Raw genomic sequence first — 20,888 nt, 5'->3', positions numbered from 1 at the left:
AAACCCAGGGGCCGACAGCGGGCGAAGGGCGGCCCGGCTCGGTGGGGAAACGGCTCCCGGTGCCCCAGGGCACAGGGCGCTTTCTGGCGGTGCCGTGTTGGCCCCCGCTGCAGTCCCCGGGACCCCTCCACCCTCCCCCCGGAGCCCCCCCAGACGGCTCTCCGCAGCCGACGGCTCACGCGGCGGCGTTCGCTTTCTATCCCCAGCCACGGTTTTCCCTCTCTGTTCATCATTTGTTAGTTCTGAGGGCCGGGAGCCGTGCAGGGCGTTTTCACCTGAAACCGCTCACGTTTCCACCCGTTTCTTCATGCCGCTCTCGCATCTGCCCGGTGTTCCCCTCCACTGCTGCCCGGGGAGCTCCCCCTCGCCTGTTTTTATAGCCAAAACGCCGTAATCCACCGGAGCGCCGGCATCGTTACGTAAGTTTTCCTCTGCTGAAACTAATCGCCACCAAACACTTTTCATATTTGAAAGCACCAAACAAAATCCCTGAGGATTATCAGCCCGTTACAGACAGGGAGAGCAGCTCCCCATCTCCGGGAACCGGGGCCTCATCGCAGCCGGACCCGGATTTCGGGGCTCTCGGATGCCGCCCTCCCCCAGCGCCTGTCCCTGCCAGGGAGAAACGTGGCTCCGTCCCACGCGCCGGGATGACTGCAGCCGTGAATTAGCCCGAGCGGAGGGAACCCATCTGGGCCGTAGTAATCGATCCATCTGGGCCTGGGGGAAGGGAGAAAGCTCCCGGCAGCGCTCGGAAAGGCCGGTTCGGAGGGAGCTGCGGGAGAGGAGCTCAACAGGGAGCAGCAGAAAACCTGCGAGACCGTCGCTGCCACAGCCCGCGCGGAACCGGGGTGAAAACCGGGGAAGCTTCTTCCATTTTGTTCAACCACGTGCAAATAACGAAACGCTTCTGGTTCGGGTCCCTGCCCCGGGCACCCCGGGACGGCACAGGGGCAGGGCGGAGAGCCCCAAAAACACAGCACCCACGTGGCGTATCCTATCCGAGGGGTCTGCGCCCCCAGTCAGGGCTCTGCGCCCCCAGTCAGGGCTCTGCGCCCCCAGTCAGGGCTCTGCGAGCCTCCTCCCGCGGGCTCCCCGTGCCCACTGAGGGCTCCGGGCCCCCAGGAGCTCAAAGCGGCAGCGGGTGTCTGGGCTTTCACTCCTGTCACAGGCGATATTTTAATTTCACAGGCTATCCTGTTAGGCGGTATTTTAATTTGAGCCCCCCAAATTTCAGGCACGCGCTATCTAAACACAGGCCGCTCATCAAACCAGCTCGTCTCCCCCACCCAGTTAATCATTTGCCAGGTGTTTGGCGAAAGAGGAGGTCTGCCACGGCCGCCTCCGGCCCTCCAGAGGGGACATCTCTTCTCTTTGGAGACAAACGCAGAGGCGCGCGCCCCAAGCACTGCCGATCCACGGACAAAGGCAGCAGCAGGAGTTAAGGACCTCAAGCGGGAGCGACAGCCCCGCGTAGCACAGCTCGGCGAGGGGCAGCGGCCGCCTCCGCCTGCCGGAGGTTACACCGCGCTCGGAGGTTACACCGCGCTCGGGTCAGCGTTTATCATCCCGGCGTGGGGATTTGCGAGGATCAGGAACCTCACAGGCTCCACCTGCATCAAAGATTAAGCATTAAACCCACAGTCATCGGTATTAAACACGCGGATTAAAGCGCCGATCTGTCCCCTCTCTACTTCCAGGTACTCACCTACTTTAATGCTGTTACAAAACCGTGCTGGATTTGGAGGGGACGGGGGGAAAGACCCCCTTGGGAAGGGAGGGGCAGCAGCTGCGCCCACGGGGCCCCGTGCCAAGGGACAAACTGCCCCGGCCGCGCCAGGGCCGCCCGCCCGCCGCCGTCAGCAGGGCCCAGCGCCGAGCTCAATGGATCCCGCTGACAGGCGGCATTTCCGAGCAAAGCCCCCAGCCAGGAGATCTGCCTCCGAGGCACCGAAAGGGCAGGAGAGAAACGGAATCCATCCGCTACCGCTCTGAATCCGGGCAGAAGCGAGTTGTTTTAGCCAGGTTTTCACCTCACACGCCGCTACCGCCAACTGGGGAGTGACTGGGAACAGCCCAGCACACACCAGTCCCGTGGGCTGGCTGTAAATTGAGATGAAGTTTCACAGGATAAGCTTGGATAGGGTTTTGGTTTGTTTGTTTGTTTGTTTGTTTTCTTTAACTCTTTCAGGTTATTCCTCCCGTTCCAGCAGCGATTGCCGCCGGGGCGGCCTGCCCGCAGGTCAGCGGGAGGGACGGGCTGCAAGCACCAAGGGACGGCCGGCGGCACCAGCTCCCTCCGGCTCCAGGAGCGTTTGACCTCCTCGAGGGCGCGTCCCCAGCACCACTGCAGTGTTTTAGGGTGTCTCAAAAGCTCCCCCGGCAGCGCTGCTGCAGAGAGAGACCCTCAAGCCACGCTTTACTCAGGGGAAAAAAAGACAAGACAGAGCCAAACGCTGTTCCGAAGGAGTCATTTACTCGCCCAAGCGGTGCCCAGCGCGGTGTCATTCCCCTTCAGCAGGGGAATACCCCACCGCTACAGCGTCACCCGGTTGTGCCGCGGGTTTTCTTCCGAGAGGAATTCCAGGTCAACGACTCCACAGGTGACCGACGGCCGCACGTCCCCCGCGAATCAAGGCCGCGGCTCCTCTTTGCCCTTGTGGTAGTCGGGCGGCGTGTACTTCCCTTCCTTGATCATCTTGTCCCTCTGCTCGAGGATGGTTCTCAGCCGCATAGCCTGGCAAAGCGCACACGAGGGGCGGGGCAGAGACACCCGGGGCGGCAGCAGTCAGGGAAGCGCTGAGGTGGTCCCCAGCGCAGGTCCCAGCAGCCCCCCAGAAGCCGTGGGCACGTGGCACGCGTGCTAACCCTGCCCGCGGGGTCCTCCCACACCCGAGCCGCGGGTTCGCGCCTTCTGCCAAAGGCTTTGGGGCTTTCAGGCTCTTCCATCGCGTTTTACTACCAAGGACAATCGGGTTTTCAGCCCACAGCTGACCCGGTTGTATTTTCTCCCGTGGCTGCTGCAGCTGAGGGCTGCCCGTAGCTGCTGCTGGCGAGGAGGAGGAGGAGAAGGACCACACAGGCAGGGAGGAAGGGACTGCGGAGGACTCGGCCCTGCTGCTACCACAGCCCCCGCCGCCCCGTGGGGAAGGGGCTGCCGCAGGGCCATGCCCCTGCTGGCGCTGGGTAGGGCCCGCTGCCGGCCGGGCCGCGGTGCCAGGCGCTCCAGGCGCCATCGAGGCAGGGCCCCCGATGACCAGGAGACCCGCGGCAGCGCTCCCCACCCCGATCCCCCTCCCCGGCCGGGCCAGGAGTCCCCAGACCTTCTCAAGAGCTTGGCCTGGGCCCTCAGCACTCCCTCCCCAGCGCCGCAGGTGCTCCCAGCCCCTGCCCCAGCCCGGCCCTGCTGCCCCAGTGCCCCCCCCCGGTCTGGTCTGGGCCCCCCCGAGCCCGCACCCCGCCCCGGCGGCCCTCACCAGCTTGGTGCGGTGCATGCACTCCATGAAATCCTCGTACTCGGGCTGGCACTCGCGGCGGGCGCGGGTCTGGCCCAGGCCGTGCCCGCACTCCACCCACTCCCGCTCGAAGGCGTGACAGGCCCCGGCCTTGCCGTAGGGCTGCCGCATGCTCTGCCGCAGCAGCCACCGGTCCACATCGATGCCCAGCTGCCGCTGCAACTCCCAGAACGGCATGATTCCGCGCTTAGTCGTGACACGGACGCTGTCGCGACACGGACACCCCCAGGGCCGGCCCCACCGTCGTCCTTCACCGGCCTTTCACGACGCTGCCCGCCGTCAAGCGCAACCGCCGCCGCGAAACCTACGTCGCGCTTTACGGCTGGGCGGCTCCGGCGGAGCCAGAGAGACGAGCGGCACGAGCGACCCTCCCCGCCGCAGCGCCCCCTGGCGGGGCGGAGGGGAGACCGCCCGCCGCGCCCCAGCGCCCCCTGGCGGCCACTCCCGAGGCTCCCCCAGTACTCCCAGCCTCCTCCCAGTACTCCTAGTGCCTTCCCAGGGCTCCCAGTGTCCCCTCCCAGTGCTCCCCCCACCAATAACCCCCAGTGTCCCCCATTATCCCCTCTCAGTGTCCCATTGCTCCCAGTACCCCCCACCCCCATGCTTCAGGGTCCTCCCAGTGTCCCCCAGTTGCCCCAGTCCCTGCCTTTCAGGGTCTTGCAGTGTCCCCGTTCTTTGGCTTTCCGACCTCCCGGTCCCCAGCTCCCACCGCCGCAGTGCTGTACACGGGCGGGACCCCCCGCACGCGCCCCAGGGGCTGGGGGCTTCGTTAGGGCTGACGAGGGCTCGGGGACCGGGGAGATGCCGCCAGGCCAGAACCTCCCCCCATTCCATACCCCCTGAAATCCCAGGGGTCTCCGCGGATGCCTGAACAGCGTCCAAGGCTTGGGTGAGCCACCTTCCCTAACGAGCAAAGCCTCGTTAGGCAGCTAACTGCTTATCACGCTGATTCTCTGCCACCTCCGGCGCAGGGCGGGGAGGAAGAGCCGGGGGCTTCCTCGTACGAAACCCCGAGCTGCGCTGGACAACCATTTATTACCATAACTCTTAAAAAAAACCCAACCCAAACCTGCTCGGCACCAGCCACCCCCTCGCCAAACCCCTTCAGCAGCCACGCGACACCGCCCGGGCAGGAGGAACGGGATTTATGGTGCATACTTCAAAGCCCTCGCCCGTGGGTCGCCCGTGGGTCCCCCGGGAGAGCGGAGCGGGGCGATGCTGGCGGCAGGTTGGGCGGGAGGCGTTGCCGCAGCCCGGCTGCCGCGGGACCTTTACCCCCCGGGGCAGCGGTGCTGCTCAGATGATGCTGGCCGGAGCGAAGACCGGGGTGACGCAGAGCGTCTCCGCCATCTCCCAGCCGCAGGACAGCGGGGCGCAGACGCTCTCGCGGTCGTCTTCTGTTTGCGGTGGCTTTCCCTGGAAGAGCTGGACGGCTTTCCTGCAAGCGGGAGACACCCGAGGGGGAGCGAGGGGGAGCAAGCCCTCCCGAAATGCCGCAGGATGGGCCCGGGGAAGGGGGAGCTCAGGGCTCTCACGTCCCCCAGAGCCACAGCCCGGTCTGTGTGGCCAGAGCTGAGCTGCCCATGGCTTTAAAGATGACCTTTAAAGGTCCCTTCCATCCGAAAGCATTCCATGATTCCCCAGTGAAAAACTGGCTCAAGTTTGTCAATGTTTAAAAAAATGGGAGTTTTGCCTCCGAGGCCAGGTTTTTACCCCTGAGGCCAGGTTTTTACCCTGAATCTCCAGATTCTGGGACTCAGATTTGAGCCTCTCCCTTGGGCAAAGAGCCCAGCTGGAGGGAAAAGCAGCCCCTCCCACGGGACGCAGCCCTCTCCCCCTGCCCTGCTCCCGCAGGACCGTCTCTTACCAGGCCACGCGGGACATGGCGTAGGTGATCTGTGGCTGGGGACACCCCTCAAGCAGGGACGAGGTTGAGATGGTGTAGGCACCCATGTCTTCAAAAATCAACCAGTCCCCGACCTGCAGCTCAGGCAGCTCCAGGCCGTCGGCAATGCGGTCCTCTGCCTGTCCGGGGGGGCCCCGGAGGCTGCTGCTGCGCGAGGGGCGGTCTGGGCAGGCTTTCTGCAGCGGAGAGACGGAGCAGCCGCAGGGGATAAGGATGCACCGGTGCCCGGTGACCTGCCTTGCCTCCACCCGCCCTGAAGGTCCGACCCCGGGAGCCCACGGACTCGCTACAGCCCTCCTGCTCCACCACCACAGCCTCTTCCCCACGGCCTCTGCTCTCCTCCAGCACGGAGCCTGGGGCCAGCCACCGCGCGAGGGAGGGCAGGGCCGGCGGAGGCGACGGGATGCAACGCCAGGGATCCGCTGCGTTCTCCTCAAACCGGGCCGGAGCCTCACCTTGTGCAGCTGAGGCCTGGGGCAGGGGCTGTCAAACAGGAGGCAGCTGAAGGTGCCATAGATGCCATCGCTGAGGTGATACACAAGGCTCTTCTTCCCGCCAGAGTCTTCCTCTTTGGGGAGAGCAGGGAGAGGGCTCAGGCACACGGGCAGGCCCGTCCCACCGTCCCACCGTCCCACCGTCCCACCTACCGTCAAAGCTAGGCTGCTCCGCGGGAACCTCTTCCATGGCAGCGATGCTGGCAGCGAAGGTGAAGGCGGAGTTGACGTAGTATCGCCCAGGTCTCACAACGATCTCCACCCCGCAGCCGTCTGGGAAATACAAGTCCAAGGCAGAGTTTATCATGGCAGCTATCTGGATGGGAAGAAGATGTTCCCTCTCGGTTAGCTCGGTCCCTCTGCAGGGAGCCAGACCCAGGGGAGACCCTCCGGCCTCGCTCTCTGCCTGCTGAGTGCAGGCATCAGGAGCTGTGTACCTCTTCGAACCGGGTTCTGGTGTCCTCGGTGCCGGGGAATCCCCCTCCGATGTCCAGGAGGCGCATCCGGTAGCCCAGCTCTGTGCCCATCTCAAAGGCCAGCTGTGCCGCGGCCACGGACTGAGCGAAGGCCTGGGGCTCCAGACCACAGCTCCCAAGGTGAAAGCTGAGGGCACAGTCCCTGTTTCAGCAGGGTTTGCCCATCCCCAGAGAGCAGCGAGGGGACACGGCACTGGGATTATCAGTCACTGGGGGCAGCTCTTGCTTCCCACACACCACCCCGAGCGAGACTGCCTGGCCGGCCCCGCAGAGCCCCCCAGACCCTCTCTGAGGGCCAAACCTGCCCCAAATGGGTTCCAACAAGGGTCAGCCTCCCCAGGTCCCAGCCTCCACCTCACTCCCAGCCAGAGCAGCTGGTGGCTCCATGGACCCCTGCGTTGCTCCAGCAAGGCGGAGCTCCCCACACTCCCCGCCAACATGGGCTGAGCACCCCTATGGAAGAAAGACCGTGCGCTGTACCTGATGCCAACAACCTCCACAGCCTGCTCCTTTGCTGTCTCTAGCAGATGCCGGCAGGACTTGAGCGTGGTGCCGAACGTCATGCTCAGATGGGCAGAGGGGCTGGAGTCAGCAGCAATACCCAACAACATCCTGCAGAGCAAAGCCACGGTGTTGAGGGGTCTTCAGGCCCTCTATCACCTGGCAGCCATCTCCCCAGCCCCTACCGCAGCCCCCCGCTGCCAGACACCCACCTGGCATGAGGGTGGCTCCTGGCCACCTTGCTCAGCTCCACCTCGTTGTCGAAGGTCATCAGCTGCACGCCGTGGCTGGCTGCGTATTTGATGTGGGCAACCTGCTTGCAGGGGCTGCTGTAGAAGATCTTGTCAGCCGGGACTCCGATGCTTTGAACCTGTGCAATCTCTGCCTGCAGGGAAACGGCACACATGTAGGCAGGTCCCCAGGACCGGCGCTGCCCATGCCCGGCCACGATCGGTCCTGAGCCTCGGCCAGCTTGCAGCATTGCAAAAGGCAAACCGCCAGCATTGCAGCCTGGGCTTTTCCAGGGAAAATCCGCAAGAGCTCAAAGGGATCACAGTGGACTTTTTCCTGGCAGAGGTGGGTTGCGGCAAGATGTTTACAAGCAGCATGAGACCAGGAGGAGAGGAAAACAAGTGGGTTTAGCAGGCGTGGGTTTGGTGCGTGTGTCCCATGTGAGCTGCAGCGAGGGTTACGGCTGCGGCGCTGGTCTGAGCTGTCACTACTCTTGGCACTTTCTCCTCCTGGTAACACGTCCTATTTAATTACGTACAAGTAAGTGACTTAACTTTGGATCCTCCCTGGGAATCTGGCTGTGAGTAAATGAGAAGCGGGAGGGAGCAGGGAGCTTTAGGCTCAGCCTGAAAGCCCTCGAGAGCTGGACGGCTGTGGCAGTGGCACCCCAGGGATGTGCCCTGCCACCAGCCAAGCCTGCCAGCCAGGACACCAGTGCCAGTGACAGGAACGTCTGTCAAAGGGAACAAGCCTGAGTCACCAGACAGAGAGGACGGGGATTTCTGGGCTGTGTTGGGAGGGTTTTGACAGCAGAGGGAGACTCTTGCCCCTGTAAATGTCCATGTAATGAGTGGAAACTTGGGAAAGGAGGGTGAGCTCTGCCGCCTTCCCACAAATGCCCAAAGGATGCTCATCCCGAGCTGTCCTCCCACGACCCTACCTTGTTGGTACAGGCAAAGCCTGCCCCCAGCTCAGCCAGCAGCCGTATCACTCCGTCACTGCCGTTGCACTTCACCGGGAAGTAGGGTTTCACACGGGGCAAGGCCTTCAGGAAACGCAGGTGTTTCTTCACGATGTCCCCAAGGTCTGCCACGAAGAAGGCTTGCTGGTCGCTCTAGGAGAAAGCCGGAGTGAGCAACAGTCGCCTCCCCACAACCGCCGCTGCCAAGGGGGTGTTGGCTGCCCCGGAGCAGCAGAGCTGCCAGCCCTCACCGCTGGGCACAGCTCCATGAGGAGGTTCTCCAGGAGGTCTCTGGTGGTGAAGCCCTCCTCCACCATCGTGAAGTTGGATTCGTTCAAGTACCCATTCATGGCCAAGGTGTGATAACAGTCGTTTAAAGCCTCCTCGAGTAGAGTATAGCCTCTAAGTGTGCAACACACTGGAAAAAGAAAGGGAATATTAGAGGCAGGGCCCAGAAGCTCCGCCAGCCTACACCACCCAGCCTGCACCCCGAGGTGCTCCCCATCCCTCCCACGGGCCGTACACGGCAGCGCTGCCCTGGGCAGAGCTCTCTGCTGCTCTCCTCCAAACCAGCGCTTCAGCTGAGAGCCCTACTGTGGGTTAAAGCATCTTCTCCAGGGGGAGGAGACACATTTCTCTGCAGCTCAGAGCTTTGTTTTGGCACGCAGCAGCCCTGCCTTCTTCAGCAGCAGTTCAGGCACCAGCACGGCTAACAACAAAGCCAACTTCACTGCAAAGCGGACGGCCTGTATAACCCAGAACGTGTCCCTTCACGCTCAGACACGTAGCTAGGTCTGCTGTATGTCGCACGGGGTGAAGTTCCCTTGTGGTTTTCAAATAGCTGAAGTCTCAGGGACCCACCTTCCCAGGCACACAAGCCCCATGAAAAGGAAGGCATCTTTAAAGAGCACGGCACGGGCCGCTTGCTGATGCCGGCTGACCTGGGGATGGTGTGGATCCGCACTGTGGTTCCAGTTTCACATCTCTCCCGTGACACAGGGAGGACAAGTTAAGCTGCACGGTGTTTCTTGACTCACACACTTAGCGGAGCTTTAGCTTTAAGCTCGCACGCTTAGCTTTAACAATCTCCTCCCCTGGTTCCAGCCCATCCCATAACCCAAGGAGCTGAAAACCTAGCGCGAGCTCGCAGGAAACATTTCCACTCCAATAACCCAGGTCTAGCGCCAGGGCTCCGATCTGAAGTGAGTGGCAGAGAGAGGTTTCCTTTCTCAGAGCCGCCCACCACCTCCTCCTCTGCAGAGACCTCCTTACGACATTTCGGATGGGCACTAGGAGAAAGACCACGCTGAGCCTGGAGCGGCGGGGTGTTGTAATGCATTGAGCAAGCACCACCAGTGACCTCCAGAGACAGGGAACGGGGAGAAAAACTGGGTTTTGAAGCTCTTAGAGCTTCATACTTGGGAAAGGAAAGCAACTCCTCCAGCCTTACCCTTCACTCCCCAAAGACATCCCTAACCAGCACGCAGCCCAGAAACGATGAGCAATTAAGTGGGTCATTCCTGCCAGCCCTGGGTAAACGTGCCCCAGCCTCGGACATCCCCTCCTTACCCAGGTCCAACGCCTCTCTCCCGGGTGGCTAGGCCTGCTGCCAGGGGGGCCCCCCGAGGAATGCCGAGCTCCCGCAGCACCCCGAGGCGTAGCTGTCACTGGGGCTCCGAGGTCTCTGGGGAGAGGCGGTGCAAGGGGTTAGCGAGGGAGAGGAGCACTGGCGGCAGGATGCCCTCCACCCACCATTCCCAAAACTCAGCATCTACAAGCATCCCGCACCGGCCCCCTCCTCACTGTGGCAGGCAAGCCAGCTTCCCCAGCAGCCCCCCGCAGTCCCCCCCACCCCATTACCTTAGAAATCATTTAAACAGATTATGCCCATGGGTCTCCGAAGAGAATGAACTGGCCCCAGCAGTGGCTGTTGGTCCTGCCCCAGTTCCCTGCCTGCCCCAGCCCCTGGACCAGCTACCCCTGCAGAGGGGGGGGCTCTGCACCCCTTGTAGCCCAGCACCCCCCTCCCTGCTCTGCCTCACAACCGTGGCCATGGCAACCAAACCCAGCCATCCCATTGGCTGAGCTGCCTCCGAGCATCCTTCATCCCTTTCGGGGAATGCTCCCCCCCCTCGCCCACCCCCTCCCAGGGCTGGGGCTGCCCCCCAGCAGACACCCCAGGTTCTCACCGAGTCCCTGCCGCGCCGGCAGCTCATCCCCAGCCTGACAGGGCAGAGCACTGCGAGCCCGCCCGCCGCCCGGCCCCGGTGCCAGGGTGCTCGTGGCTGCGCGTGCATCGCGCGCGCAGGGACCCTCGGGGGGGAAGAGTGCCAAAAATACCTCTGAAATACTGCTGCCAGGGAAACGAGGCTGCCTGCAGACTAAAGGCTGAGCAGCGCCTCGTTGGCTGGGGAGGCAGTCGGGAAGACGTCAGGGCCTGATTCTGCCCAGGTTGTGCTGCTGCCCGTTTCGGTGGGTTCCCCAGCAGCAGATCCAGCTCTGCTGTAGGTGCAGAGGCCCCGTCTGGTCGATCAGTCCTGTCTTTGCCTTGCATTTGTGCTTTGCCTGCATTTCTGCACTTGGAAACGGTTCCACTGCTCCATCCCACAAACACCACAGGCTGAGCAGGGGTTTTTTTTCTTCTTCTTGTTAATTTGCAATTCCCTCTCTGGTGTCGCTGAGCAGACAACGTTCTGCGCGTGGAGGGGTAGCTGCCCCCGCTGAGGAGGTGAGCAGGACTGATCCTGGGCGCCTGTATTCAACACTGTGGTCTTGGCTTTGAGAGGAGAAACAGAAACAGCACTTTTCACTTAGTATGTTTCTGCATTACCTTAATATCGGTGTACCTCCACAGCTAGTACTACCACCTAGCCCGAGGTAAACAGAGGTCTCCTGAAGCGCCTGATCCCCCATTTAATAAACTGAATTTGGCTACCAATAATGTCTCTGATAAACACAAGACGGACAATGCAGCCAGTCTTGGGAGTGTTGCTGGAACCAAAGGATGCTTTGCAGCTGCTGTGAACGTGTCACAGTGTAAGGGATGTGATACCAAGTTTCACAGGAATTAAATATATAGAGACCTGTACTATTTATAACTATCTTACACATTTAAGCCCTTCCCACAGAGGATCTCATGATTATCATTAAATCTGTTCTTAAATAGCAATTTTTTTTTAATTGCTTAAATATTTTGTTCAATAACTGGATTGGATATCTTGGGGTTTTGTTCCTATCAGCTGATTTTCATCTGCTTGTTGAAAAATGCAATTAGTGCCGAACAGAGAGATGGTTGGTTGCAATAAATTCTTTGCTGGTCCCTTCAAAAAAAAAAAAAAAGTCTTAAATTTCTGTTTTCTTTTTTTGATTAGAAAGTCTAGTCAGAAAATTTAGTTTGTCTTTCCCACTTACTTTACAAGCCACGGACTCTCCTGGCAACCAGGGCCGAGGAAGCTTTTGTCTCCTGTGAGATCCTGGCCTGTTCTCCCGCCGCCCTGCCTTGTGCTGCGCAGGACGGAGAGGAGCTGCGCCGGGCGCCCCGCGCTGGGCGGAAGGCAGGGCGGCACGGGGTCTCGGCACCGTGGTGCGGAGCGCCGCAGTGCCCACCGGCTTCTGGACGCGCCCAGCAGCGCCGTGACGCGCAGCCCACGCGGTGCAGCGCGGCCAGCGCAGGCCACGCAGGGGCCGGTAGCCCACGCAGCGCCGGGGCAAGCACAGGCGGTGCCGCCTAGCCCCGCCCACTCCATCAGTAGCCCCGCCCACTTCACCATTAACCACGCCTGCTTCCTCAATAACCCCGCCTACTCCCTCAGTAACCCCGCCTGCTACGTGCGAAACCCCGCCCCTCCGTGATAAACCACGCCCACTCCACGCGAAACCCCGCCCGTTCCCTTCGAAACCCCGCCCACTCCCCCACGAACCCCACTCACTCCCTGAGAAACCCCGCCCTCTCCCCGCGAATCCCCGCCCGCTCGCCGCAAAACCCCGCCCACTCACCGCGAAAACCCCGCCCACTCGGAGCGTGGTCCCGCCCACGAGGCGCGCGGCCCCGGCGGCCCCGCCCATTGACCGCGGGGCGGGCGCGCAGTCGGCGGCGGCCATGGCTCCGAGCGCGCAGGCGGGGGGCGGCGGCGGCGGGCAGGCCCCGGGCCCGGGGCTGCGGCAGGGCATCCGCGCCGTCCTGCTGGGGCCGCCCGGCGCCGGCAAGGGCACGCAGGTGAGGGGGCACCGGGGTGAGGCGAGGCGGGGTCTTTCCCTGGGGGGGGGCGCGGGCGTCCCGGGTCGCCTCTCCCGAGAGCGGCCGGCGGGACCGGGCCGCCCGGCTCTCCCCACCCGCGGGCCCGGCGTCTGAGCCCGCGCCTGGAGGGACGCGGGTGTCCGGCCTTCCTTCCCCCGGCGAGGGACTGGGGCGTACGGCCTGCCCCGCTCCGGAGGGCCCCCGGCCTCCCTCCCCCGGGGGTTCGGGCATCCGGACCCGCCGCCCCCAGGGACCCGGGGCCCTTCGTCCCGGATCCCCTCCCTAGGGCTGGCCGCGGGGCTCCGGTGCCCTGGCCCCGCTCCCGGAGCACCCGGCCCTCGGGGCTGTGTGCCGGGCCCTGCCACGTGTTGGCCGGTCACAGGCCGTCCCGCCGCTGCCGGTGGGGACAAGGCCCCAGCGGGGCGGGGGGTCCAAGCCCCCGGCTCGGCCTCAGCCCTCCCCGCGGTCCCGGCTCTGAACCCCTCCCGGCGAGCTCACCTCATGCCTGTCCTCTCCCGCAGGCTCCCAAGCTGGCCGAGACCTACTGCGTCTGCCACCTGGCAACCGGGGACATGCTGCGGGCCATGGTGGCCTCGGGGTCCGAGCTGGGCAAGCGGCTGAAAGAGACGATGGACGCGGGGAAGCTGGTGGGTAGCGGGGAGATGCGCTGGGAGGGGAGACGGTGTGGCAGCACCGGGATTGAGAGCAGACAAAATCCACCTCTTAATTAGAAGCCTCGGTGACAAAACCTAATTAGTGGAGGAAGGGCAGATTGTAGGGTGAAGGCAGGGGTGGGGGTTCTCCTGCTCATTATCCTGCAGGAGAAACATCCTATACAAATATGGTTGCTCTTCAAAATTACTCCTTGCTTACCTGCAGCCTCTCTGTCCCTGGGCTGGCGCTTTCCACCACGGTGCTTTTACGTTCACGGGGTGCGGTCCGGGTTGTGGCTCCTGAACGCTGCGGTGAAGGCTTGTCCTTGGAGCTGCAGGACGTTGCAGCCGTGCTTCGCGGCTCCTTTATCTGTTCACATGATGCCTGGACCCCTGTGGGGTGGAGAGTTTGTTCAGAGGGTTCATCTACATCCCAGCTCTTGCATAAATGCTTGTAACTGTAAGGTGAAAATAGACTTATGGGTGTTGCTGGGGTAGTTACAGTGGGCGCTGTGTGATGCTGTGTGAAAGAGAGACTTTGGATCCCCAAGAGACAAGAGTTAGGATCTCTGACACATTCATTTTCTCAGGATCTAATTATCTTGCCAAAATGACTGAAATATCTTGGGGAAACTTGAAGGACGACAAATTGCAGTGACTTGCCCCAAAGCTAAGCAGTGCGGGGCAGATCTCGGGCATCGCTGCTGGCTGTCACGGGCTTGTAACGCCCCACGGAGAATCTGCAGGCCCCGGGTGGCAAGAGCGATGTGGCTTATCTCCAGCTTTCACTCAAAGCTTGCATTGCAACACCGAGCCTGCAATATCCCAGCTGGTTATGAAAGATAGGGACGTTATCTGGCAAGGCTGGCGGTATCTGCGACGTGTGTGCGGCAGCCGGCACCGGGCTGCTCCGCAGGTACGTCCTCGCAGCGTACTCTGGCTCTGCGATAACCCAGCTGGGAGCACAGCAGCGTTCGGAGCCTGGGATGGGTTTTTATGCTCGATTACGAAGCAGGACGCCTTTCTCCAAAAGGGGTAATCAGGAAAGCGCAGAAGTGACTTGTTGCTTCACCCAAACTGCCTCCCGCCCGTACGCTTCCCGCGCCAGGGCTCTTATTTACGTGTGCTGTGACAGTCTGGTCCCCGATCCTGCTGGGTCCCAGCTGCGTGTGCTGGAGAAAACAGCGCTGCTGAGGAGAACCGCTCTTGAACAAACAGCTATTGTTGGGGCTGCGGCATCTGTCAGTACTGTCCAGATGCTGCAGTGTAGAAAAGGCACTAATCCCAGCAGTATGCTGAGATTGTGATATGGGAAGAACCATCCAGCGAGGCCAGAGCTCGTCAGCAGCTACTGGGCATTTACCTTCACGCAAGGTTTACGAGAGTCAACGAGCAACTCTGCCCTTCCTGGCCAGGCCTGCCTGCTGAGGGGGATGTGTGGGTGAAGGTACAAAGTAACAGGAAATAAAGGTTATGTCGATATCTTTTTTTTTTTTTTTTTTTTTTTTTTAAAAACCCATTCACAACACAAAATAATCTAGGGAGTTTGTCTTCAAGCTGGCGGTCTCCCTTGAAACACAGCAACCTTTGTAACAGTGAGGTTACAGCACTGGTCCAAGTCCCTGCGCGGGCTGGAGTGTCCCTGGCGTGAAATGTCTCGTTAGCCACGTCTTAGTGTTGACACCCATGGCAGGGAGTGCTTCCCTGACGTGGGCAGGCCTGAACACGCAGCTTTCGCCCTGTTACCAGCAGCAGCCTGCGCTGTGGCTGCTGCCTCTGGGACCGGGGACAGCTGTAAAACGGGTCTGATTCAGCCTGGGTGCTGGCCTGAGGCCAGCAGCTGTGTGTAAAATCGGGGTGTCCCTCCTGACCGTGCGCCCGTCTCTCCTCTCCGCAGGTGAGCGACGAGATGGTGGTGGAGCTGATTGAGAACAACCTCGACTCCCCTCCCTGCAAGAACGGCTTCCTCCTGGATGGCTTCCCCCGCACGGTGAAGCAGGCCGAAATGGTACGTGAGCTCCTGTTCAGGGACTGCTCTGGCATCTTCTTCCCTGGAGACAGGGGACCCTTGGCTGTGCCTCTGCCCCTCTCAGCTGGGTGTTTTCTGTTGCAGCTGGATGAGCTCCTGGAGAAGAGGAGAGAGAAGCTGGACTCTGTCATTGAGTTCAGCATCCCTGACTCCTTGCTCATCCGGAGAATCACTGGACGGTAATTCTTCTCTCCCAAACATGCAGTGCACGGCGTGGGGTTTCCTAGTTTAGGGGAGAGCATCCTAATTTTGGATCCTCGTGTCATTCTTGCAGTGTTTAGGGCTAGCTGCGGTGCTGGTCTGTATTAGATTTCTGCTCTGTTCGAGCCTTCCTGCCCTGATCCCTTCCCTGCTGTCCCCTACCTGGGCCAGCCTCGAACAGAGCCCCTTCGTTGCCCTATAAATAGGGGTTGCCGATAGGAATCGGCGTCCTCGGTGACCCAGCTCAGCCTTTAAGCCTGCTGTCTGACAGCTAATGTCTTCGTGCTCTTGCTTCTCTGGAGCTGTTGCTGCTCCCTTACGCAGGGCGTTGCATACGTGTTCGGGCGCTGCTGACCACCCTGTCCAGGGTCAGTTGTGGTCGTGCAGGCACCCAGATGTCTCCCCGTGTTTGCTGTTGCACTGTGTCACCCTCGCGCCTCCAGGAGCTAGCTCCCTTCCCCAGTAAAGCATAAAGTAAAGATCCCTCCTCCCTCTCCTAGCGCAGCTGCTTTTTTCAAGTGCCTAAAGAGGCCCTTGGTACAGAAATAGCTAGAAGATATTTTTCTTAATAGAGAGAGACTAATCGGGTTGCTATTGCAGATGTTTCTGTGCTGATGAGTGGCAGGTTCAGGAGACCTTGTCCTGGCACTGGGCTACTTTGCTGACACTTGCTTTCTGTCTTAGGCTGATTCACCCAGCGAGCGGCCGCTCTTATCACGAGGAGTTCAGACCCCCGAAAGAGCACATGAAGGACGATGTATGTGAGCTCCCAAGGCCACAGCTTACCTTGCTTTGGGTTTAGCTGATGCTTTGCAGCATCCCTGGAAAAACTCATTTCTTTCCTTCTCTCGTACCTTCTGTCCTGGCTTTCTGGGGAGCGTGGGGAACTGCCTGGGCAGCCTGAGCCGACGGCACTGCGGGGAGCGAGGCCTGGAGGGATGAGTGAAGGGCATGGCCATTCTGCAGAGCCGGCCCGGGCTCTGCCAGCCTCAGAACTTGCTGGACTCTGTCCATAGCTGAAGTTGCGGTGGGTTGTGACTGGCTTCCCTCCTGGGGAGCAACTGTGGCTGGTGTCTGCTCTCGAGACTCCTTGGGCTCCTTTTAGCAAGCAGAGTGGTGTGTGGGGGAAAGACCACGCTGGTGAATCCTTCTCTCTTCAGTGACTGCTCTGGGACTTGTTTCGGCTGCCCTGGGTTCGCTGTGCTCTCCCCTGCGGACCTGGGGATCGCCTCTGCAGCTCCACGTTGTAGCCTGTCTTGGAGGAGGGGAGCAGGGGTTGTCAGAGCTGCGGAGAGAAGGGGGGAGCGTGCCAGGCTGCAGCTAGCTGGAGACTGTCCCCTTGCTTCTCCCAGGTCACTGGAGAGCCCCTGATCCGCCGTTCGGACGATAACGAAACAGCCTTGAAAACCCGCCTGAAGGCCTATCACACGCAGACCTCTCCCCTGGTCTCCTACTACAGCAAGCGAGGGATCCATACGGCGGTGGATGCCTCCCAGTCTCCCGACGTGGTGTTTGCTAGCATCCTGGCAGCCTTCTCGAGAGCAACATGTAAAGACCTGGTTATGTTCATTTAGGGCTCCGTCCCAGGACGGAGCTCTCCCTTTTCTCTCTCTCTGTCTCTCCATCTCTGTCTCTCTGGGGCCAGGGAGGGTAAAGAGCTAAGCAGAGTAGAAGAGGAGGGGACAAGATGATGCAGCCCAAGGCAGGGCTGCGCTAATTCTCTATTAAACAAGCTGTTAACGGTCTCTATCTCGGTATATGTGAATGTCAGTCTGTCTGCTGGAGATTTGGCCCCTAGAGGTCGCAGCGAGCCCGAGCACCGGCTGCCTGCTGCCAGAAATGGGGTTTGCACCCCTTTGGGTCCAAAGGCTTTTGTTTCATTCTAGAGCTGTAGCTCCCTGGAAGGAGCTGTACTTTCGGCTCCTCCTGGCCTCTCCACAGGGGACTAGCAGAAGGTTGGAGACCAGGACTGAGCAGCGGGGGGGAAGGACCTTCACAGGGTGCCGGAGAGGTGCTGCTCTGTCGGCTGCAGGGAATGAAACACGGGGTTGCCTGTGGGAAGCATGTGAAAGGCTGTGTGCGTGTCGGCCGTGGGAGGGACAGCTTGGCTGCGCGCGGGAGCGCGGCCTGCTGCTGCTCGGGGCTGGGTGAGAGCTTGTTCTCGTTGTGTGTGTGTTAATCTCTGTGGGGTGGCAGGTTACCTGGGAGCACAGCCTGTCTTCATCCTGTTCTGATGGGGCTTGTGGGGCAGAAGGAGGGTGGGTGAGACCTGGGGGTTTTCAGCCTCTCCTCATTTGTGGGCCCCAATATAGTAAATATTAGTGATAATTTTTTTTTTAACAACATGAAGTCTCTAGTTAGTCTGACAGTTACTGTGTGTGGCAAGTTGGGATCTCCTGAGGACAAGAAAAAGACTTGGGTTTTCTCTTCACTCTTCCCTTGGCTTTGGCCAACGAGATGAAGATGTGTTGAGCTTCTCCTGATCCCAAAGTCTAAATAAAGCCTTATTGCAAAACATGATTTTTCAAGGCCTGAGAGACAGCATTATTAACCACTGGCTTCATGTGCCCTTGAACCAACCACCTTCACTATGAGATCATGGAAATGTACTCGTTTCTTGAGCAAATCAAACAGTTTTGTCAGGCTTTCCATTTGAGGACACCATGTGGTTAGTGCCCCGGCTTCTCGGGGCCATTACACTGCTAATGGGGACCCTGCGAGGCTGGTGGTGACCTTTGCCCGTGCGGGATTCCAGCCCTTCCTAGAGGACCTTGCTGTAAATGCAGATCAGTCCAGATGAAACTTTGTCCTTTGGCCTTCCATGTATGTTTACTGACTCAGTGTTATTGAGTACCCTTCTCCTTTGAGGAGATGGCCTGTCTCCCTCCTGTGCACTGAGCTGTTGTAGGCTGCGTGTCCAGAGCAGATGCTTAATCTTCAGGAATCTCTTGCTCTTTTTCTTGATAATTTCTCTTTTGTCTGAAAATAGCTCTCTGTCCTCGTACGTCCTTTCCAGGGAAACAACCTCCTCCCTTCCAGCAAACTGGAAATAACACCAGGAACTGAAAGCAGTTGACCTGTTGCTCTTGAAAGCACGTGACTGCGGGGAGAGAGGGTTTGAAAGTAAACGGTGCTGATTTCGTCAGCAGCCTGCAGTCCCCTGAGATCCCCCAGATGGCCGTTGCCTTGTCGATCGTCTCTGGCTTTCCTGTGAAAGGGCAGCCCCGGCGCGTGGCGTCGGCGTGCTGGGAGGTCGGGATAGCGTTTAGCATAGGACTGCTGTGCGCCAGGGTAGCGGAGAGGAAAGTGTGTTAGAGCTGCCCCGGCATCTCGATGACACTAAAGAAATTCTGAGTGGAAGTAGCTTTTATGTTGGCATCTCAAGAGAGTGAAAGAGGAGAGCTGCAGCCCCCGGCGTGCTGCCCTAACGGCAGGAGGGGTTCCCGGCCAGTTGGTGTTCCTGGATTTGGTCGAGGTTTTACTCCACAGCAAGAACGTTGTGCTCTTCCACTCTCCGTTCCTTTTCCCCTGTGTGCTCACTTTGCATCCAGCTCGCCAGCCTTTTTCTGCCATAAACCATAATTAATTTTGGTTTTTTTTCCCTAAATCTATTTTTTCTTTGTTCCCATTTATTCCAGCTGAGTGACTCGCGAACCGGATGAGAGACCACCAAACGCTGCACACTCTGCTACATCACCCATTGCAGCCCTCCCCTGGGTGCAGGGGAGGCAGGGAGGGCGGCTGGGAGGGGGTTACAATTGGTGGGAGGGGAAGAAGGAGGTGGTAGACAAGGGGCTTGGGGGCTGATTTGGTTGGGTTTTGTTTGGATTTCTTATTCAGCAGAATCATTGTGAAGAGGAGATGGCCTTCTCCTTAGAAATCACAGTTTGGGGAGGGAAAACGATTGTACAGAGTGAAACATCGCCGCCGGTGATCAGACACAGGTCCGTGACCTGTTAGGAGGGTAGGGCTAGATGCTGTTCCAGGCTTCTCCAGGACTTTCAGGGCTTGTCTCATGGGCTCTTGGTACTCTGAGGCCACTGCAAGGTTTGCTGTGATTTTTCTAAAGTTGCTTCCTGTCAGCGAGGACCAAAATGAACAAGTGACTCATCAGTTCTGAAATGGAAAGGAAAAAAACACGCCATGGTCTTTTCCTGGAAGTTTTGTTTTTCTTGTTCTGCTGCATTCCTAAATCCCGGCACAGAGACTTCTCCAGGTTTCTCTGCTGCTGAACAGAGGGGCTGCGGCTCTAGTCCAAGCCTGCCTTACTTGGCAACGGGGTGGCTTTTCTGTGATCTCGACCAAGCTGGAATTCACACAATTCTGCAGAAATGCAAAAGAGACTTTCTTAATTGACTGCAAAAATAACACTTAATTGGGTTTTTTTGCATTTCTTTTTAGATCAAATGGTGCCTTGTCTAACCTCTGAATCAATAATAAAATAACCCCTTTACATTTTGTATCTGTTGCTGTGTCCTCTTTGACCTGCAGACAGCGTGGAAGACGAGAGGAGGCAGATGACAGCAGAGCCGACTAACAATTGAGCTGGGTGGATCCTCGGGCCTGATCCTATCGCAAGGATGTTGTTCTGTGCAGTTGAAAATGTGGCTTGTAATTCCTTTTATCTCTTCTCCTTGCCGAGTGTGTCCCAATGCTTTATATCGCCATAGCAATGGTGTCTTTTGCTGCTTTTCTCTCTCCTGTTTCTTCCTGCGTGATGCTGAAAGCACTGAGCCCCTGGGTATCCTGACCCTTCCTGGTCAGAGCTCCTTTCAGGAATTTGAAGGGATGTAATTCCTAGCCTTTCCCCCTCCCTTCCCATCGCTAGCCTGTGGAGGAGCTGATGTTATTTCCTTCTCTCCTGCAGTAACTGGAAGCCACATATTGTGTCTTCTGTTTCTGCTCATTTGCTTTCTGCCCTTCGTACCTTGTTGCCTCCCTCCCTTCCCCGCCACCGGTGCCTCTCTTTAGCTACGCTGGGCAAAATCTCTCACGCAAGAAACGAGAGCATCTCCTGGCCTCCCTTTATCCTGCCTCCACAGGGACCCTGGCTCCCTGAGGTATCCCAGAGGAAGGCTGTTCGTGACGTGCTGATGGAGGGTCGTCGTTTTTCCGCAATGCCCTTGGTACCCCCCTTGCAGCCCTGCTTGTGTTCGGGGCTTTGCTTTAGGCACCGTGGAGAGGCACCGGAAAGGGTCAGGCTGTGTATGCCCATTTCCTCCAGAAATGCCTGCTTTCTTCAGCATAACCGGGCACTCTCACTCCTCCGCCATTCAGTCTCCCTGCGCTCTGGTGTTTTTATTACCTCTCTGTACCTCCGATTAGCATTCTCTCTCTTTTGAAGGCAAGCTTGTGCCTCTCTGGTGTTTGTGGTGTTCTTCCCTTGTTTCTTTTGATGATGGATGTTAAACTATGCTCTTCCTTGTTGTTTGGGATTCTGTCCTCTACTACTTGCCTGCTGTTGTTTTAAAAACCTGTCCTGCCTGCTCCTCCTGGCTTTCTGGTACGTGGGATGGAGAAGTCTTGGCTCCTCTGAGCTGGGCTGCTTCTGTTTGATCCTTACTTAAGTGTGGAGCGTGAAATGAGTTGTTGGGGTGCTGTGGGAAAGGCTGCTGCGGGGAGGCTGTTTCGCTCAAGCCTGTGTCCTCTGTAGTTGGATCTGTTCTGTGACCTGTCTCTGTCAC

At 59.3% G+C, this 20,888-nt stretch overlaps 3 protein-coding genes across 10 annotated transcripts in view; 1 reads left to right on the top strand and 2 right to left on the bottom strand.

The window, feature by feature from the left end:
- Nucleotides 1–2,455: 2,455 nt before the first annotated feature.
- On the bottom strand, nucleotides 2,456–3,808 carry NDUFS5 (NADH:ubiquinone oxidoreductase subunit S5). The gene is made up of 2 exons (XM_087760748.1): nucleotides 3,477–3,808; nucleotides 2,456–2,737 (listed from the first exon to the last, which is right to left on the bottom strand). The coding sequence occupies exons 1-2, from the start codon at nucleotides 3,690–3,692 to the stop codon at nucleotides 2,633–2,635; spliced, it is 321 nt and encodes a 106-aa protein (XP_087616874.1). The 5' UTR covers nucleotides 3,693–3,808; the 3' UTR covers nucleotides 2,456–2,632.
- Nucleotides 3,809–4,460: 652 nt separating this feature from the next.
- Nucleotides 4,461–12,959, bottom strand: AZIN2 (antizyme inhibitor 2). Of its 4 annotated transcripts, none has more exons than XM_087760724.1 (12): nucleotides 12,820–12,959; nucleotides 10,425–10,860; nucleotides 9,654–9,768; nucleotides 8,336–8,502; nucleotides 8,064–8,237; nucleotides 7,105–7,277; nucleotides 6,872–7,003; nucleotides 6,353–6,518; nucleotides 6,069–6,231; nucleotides 5,877–5,989; nucleotides 5,383–5,597; nucleotides 4,461–4,953 (listed from the first exon to the last, which is right to left on the bottom strand). In XM_087760724.1, the coding sequence occupies exons 4-12, from the start codon at nucleotides 8,432–8,434 to the stop codon at nucleotides 4,812–4,814; spliced, it is 1,377 nt and encodes a 458-aa protein (XP_087616850.1). In that variant the 5' UTR covers nucleotides 8,435–8,502; nucleotides 9,654–9,768; nucleotides 10,425–10,860; nucleotides 12,820–12,959; the 3' UTR covers nucleotides 4,461–4,811. The 4 variants fall into 4 exon arrangements, with proteins under 4 accessions (XP_087616850.1, XP_087616851.1, XP_087616852.1 ...); XM_087760725.1 differs by lacking the exon at nucleotides 12,820–12,959 and adding an exon at nucleotides 11,496–11,828; XM_087760726.1 differs by lacking the exons at nucleotides 10,425–10,860; nucleotides 12,820–12,959 and adding an exon at nucleotides 10,274–10,418.
- AK2 (adenylate kinase 2) overlaps nucleotides 12,140–20,888 on the top strand; it is an 18,484-nt gene continuing 9,735 nt past the window's right edge. For 2 of the 5 annotated variants that reach the window (XR_015705441.1, XM_087760738.1), the window contains exons 1-6: nucleotides 12,140–12,300; nucleotides 12,843–12,968; nucleotides 14,872–14,982; nucleotides 15,088–15,182; nucleotides 15,889–15,961; nucleotides 16,557–16,752. Coding sequence is in view for 3 of the 5 variants with exons in the window: in XM_087760738.1 (XP_087616864.1) it covers nucleotides 12,184–12,300; nucleotides 12,843–12,968; nucleotides 14,872–14,982; nucleotides 15,088–15,182; nucleotides 15,889–15,961; nucleotides 16,557–16,752 (718 nt within the window). In the remaining 2 variants the exon portion in view is untranslated. Of the gene's footprint in view, nucleotides 12,301–12,842; nucleotides 12,969–14,871; nucleotides 14,983–15,087; nucleotides 15,183–15,888; nucleotides 15,962–16,556; nucleotides 16,954–18,842; nucleotides 19,665–19,695; nucleotides 19,816–20,888 lie in introns of those variants that run through there. The other 3 variants (XR_015705442.1, XM_087760740.1, XM_087760739.1) reach the window with 3 other exon arrangements.

Source organism: Nipponia nippon, unplaced genomic scaffold, assembly GCF_047370975.1.
Source record: "Nipponia nippon isolate SJK-2023a ecotype South Korea unplaced genomic scaffold, ASM4737097v1 scaffold_23, whole genome shotgun sequence".
In the NCBI taxonomy this organism is placed as follows: domain Eukaryota; kingdom Metazoa; phylum Chordata; class Aves; order Pelecaniformes; family Threskiornithidae; genus Nipponia; species Nipponia nippon.
Note: the sequence above shows the minus strand (reverse complement) of the source record. Positions and strands in the feature narration are given on the sequence as shown.

Coding starts and splice junctions, on each gene's coding strand:
- NDUFS5 (XM_087760748.1), bottom strand. CDS start 3,692: ATGCCGTTCTGGGAGTTGCAGCGGCAGCTGGGCATCGATGTGGACCGG. Junction 2,738..3,476: donor GCATGCACCGCACCAAGCTG/GTGAGGGCCGCC, acceptor GCGCTTTGCCAG/GCTATGCGGCTGAGAACCAT.
- AZIN2 (XM_087760724.1), bottom strand. CDS start 8,434: ATGAATGGGTACTTGAACGAATCCAACTTCACGATGGTGGAGGAGGGC. Junction 8,238..8,335: donor TCATGGAGCTGTGCCCAGCG/GTGAGGGCTGGC, acceptor GCTTTCTCCTAG/AGCGACCAGCAAGCCTTCTT. Junction 6,519..6,871: donor GTGGAGGTTGTTGGCATCAG/GTACAGCGCACG, acceptor CTGTGCCCTCAG/CTTTCACCTTGGGAGCTGTG.